Source organism: Microtus ochrogaster, linkage group LG2 (assembly GCF_000317375.1).
Source record: "Microtus ochrogaster isolate Prairie Vole_2 linkage group LG2, MicOch1.0, whole genome shotgun sequence".
Taxonomy (NCBI): domain Eukaryota; kingdom Metazoa; phylum Chordata; class Mammalia; order Rodentia; family Cricetidae; genus Microtus; species Microtus ochrogaster.
Genome location: NC_022028.1, coordinates 51,449,144 through 51,450,695, shown reverse-complemented (window position 1 = coordinate 51,450,695; position 1,552 = coordinate 51,449,144). Strand labels below are relative to the sequence as shown.

Below are 1,552 nucleotides of genomic sequence, written 5' to 3'. Positions count from 1 at the left end.
AGTGCTGGGATTAAAGGCGTGCGCCACCACCGCCCGGCCATGTCTGCCTTTTTTACGTGTATGCTCGGGCTTTGAACTCAGGCTCTTACTGCTGAGCCATCGCCCTAGCCTGCCTGCGTCCTGTTATCTTAAATCAACATTCTCTTCACCTGCCGGGCGTGCGTGCCTTAGGCGTTCTCTACACAGGCACTGGGCAAGCAGGAATTATCCCTGTTTTGCAGAAGGGGCAGCTGAGGCTCTGCGAGGTTCAGGGGCACAACCAAGGTCAGTAAGAAGGAGGACTCGGGTATCAGAGGAGGGTGCGTGAGCCCCAGCATCCTCCTAGAGAATTTGAGGGGCACTCACCTGCCTTCCTAGCTCGTCGTCCACCTCTTGGAGACCTTCCACCAACTTCTGGATGATGGACTCCTCTGAGGGAAGAGAAGAAGGATGAGAAGCTGTCCCTGCGGCACCCGGTGCCCACGACAGACTGCCTGCCACAGCAGTATAGCTGACCAAATAAAGATCCATGTTCCCTCCACCTGTGACCGCACTCGGCTCCAACCTGACACTTGGGGAAACTGAGGGCTCCTAACGTCGGGAATGGAGACTTGCACTCGGGGTGGCCAGCTGCTGGCTGCCACAACCGGAGAGCCACTCGGGTCATCAGCCCCTCGTTGCCGGTTTGGGCTGAGGTATGTAGGAAACCCAGGGGGAGGTCATTACAAGCCGTTGGGAGCTCAAGTCGGACCAAGGCGGAACTGCGTACAGCAGTGAAATGGACTAATGCCCCCAAAGCCTCGTCTGGACCTTCACCCAGGAGCCCCAGTTTAAAGAGCACACGGATGGTCCCTGTCCCCACTGTAAGGTCTCTGGAGGCAAGTTTCAGCTGCTTTCTCTACCCCTAGGAGCAATCCCTACTTAGCCTGTGCTATTGTGTCCAAGAGGAGCTGGCAGAAGCTATCTCCGTGGGCACAGGATATACTGACTAGATTCCGAGGCTCCCTCTGGTAGAGGTAGAGGCTGCTCATCTGGTGTGACTCTTCTAGACCGGAAAGGAGCTTCTGGGGACCCGGATGGTTCCCCTCCTGCAGCCTCCAGCTTCTGGAACTCGGGGTCTTCTGCACAGAAAAAGCAGATGAACTTGACGTCTATCCCAGTGTCCTGGGGAGGCCCTGACCCCGCCCTCCTCCTCAGGGGATCTCAGAGTTCCCTCTCCGGCCACTGCCTTCCTCAGTCTGCAGTCGAAAAAGCACAGGGACAAGGCCACGGCTCCCACCCAGCAAAATCACAGCCCGGTCAGTCTGAACTCCACCTTCCCCGGCTAACAAATGGAATCGTAAGACAGACTTCCCGGGTCAGATGAGAGGGTTCTGTGTTAGTGTAAATACAGCAGCACTGGGCTAATACCAGGCTATCAGGGCACAGCAACGGGCCTCAGGCTTTAGTGCGTCCCGTCCAACAGTCCCCTGCTCTGTTTCTGTCAGTGTCCCCTGGAGACATCTAAAGACAATCACAGATCTAGCAACGTCTTTGTTTTTTTTGTTGTTGTTGTTTTTTTTTTTTTTTTTTT

The 1,552-nt window shown here is 55.4% G+C and overlaps 1 protein-coding gene across 1 annotated transcript in view; it reads right to left on the bottom strand.

Moving 5' to 3' along the window:
- LG2H6orf222 (linkage group 2 C6orf222 homolog) overlaps positions 1–1,552 on the bottom strand; it is a 10,891-nt gene that overhangs the window by 2,277 nt on the left and 7,062 nt on the right. Inside the window, exons 8-9 of the mRNA XM_013351159.2 lie at positions 969–1,100; positions 346–410 (exon numbers count right to left, since the gene is read on the bottom strand). Of these exons, the coding sequence (XP_013206613.1) occupies positions 346–410; positions 969–1,100 (197 nt within the window). The remainder of the gene's footprint in view (positions 1–345; positions 411–968; positions 1,101–1,552) is intronic.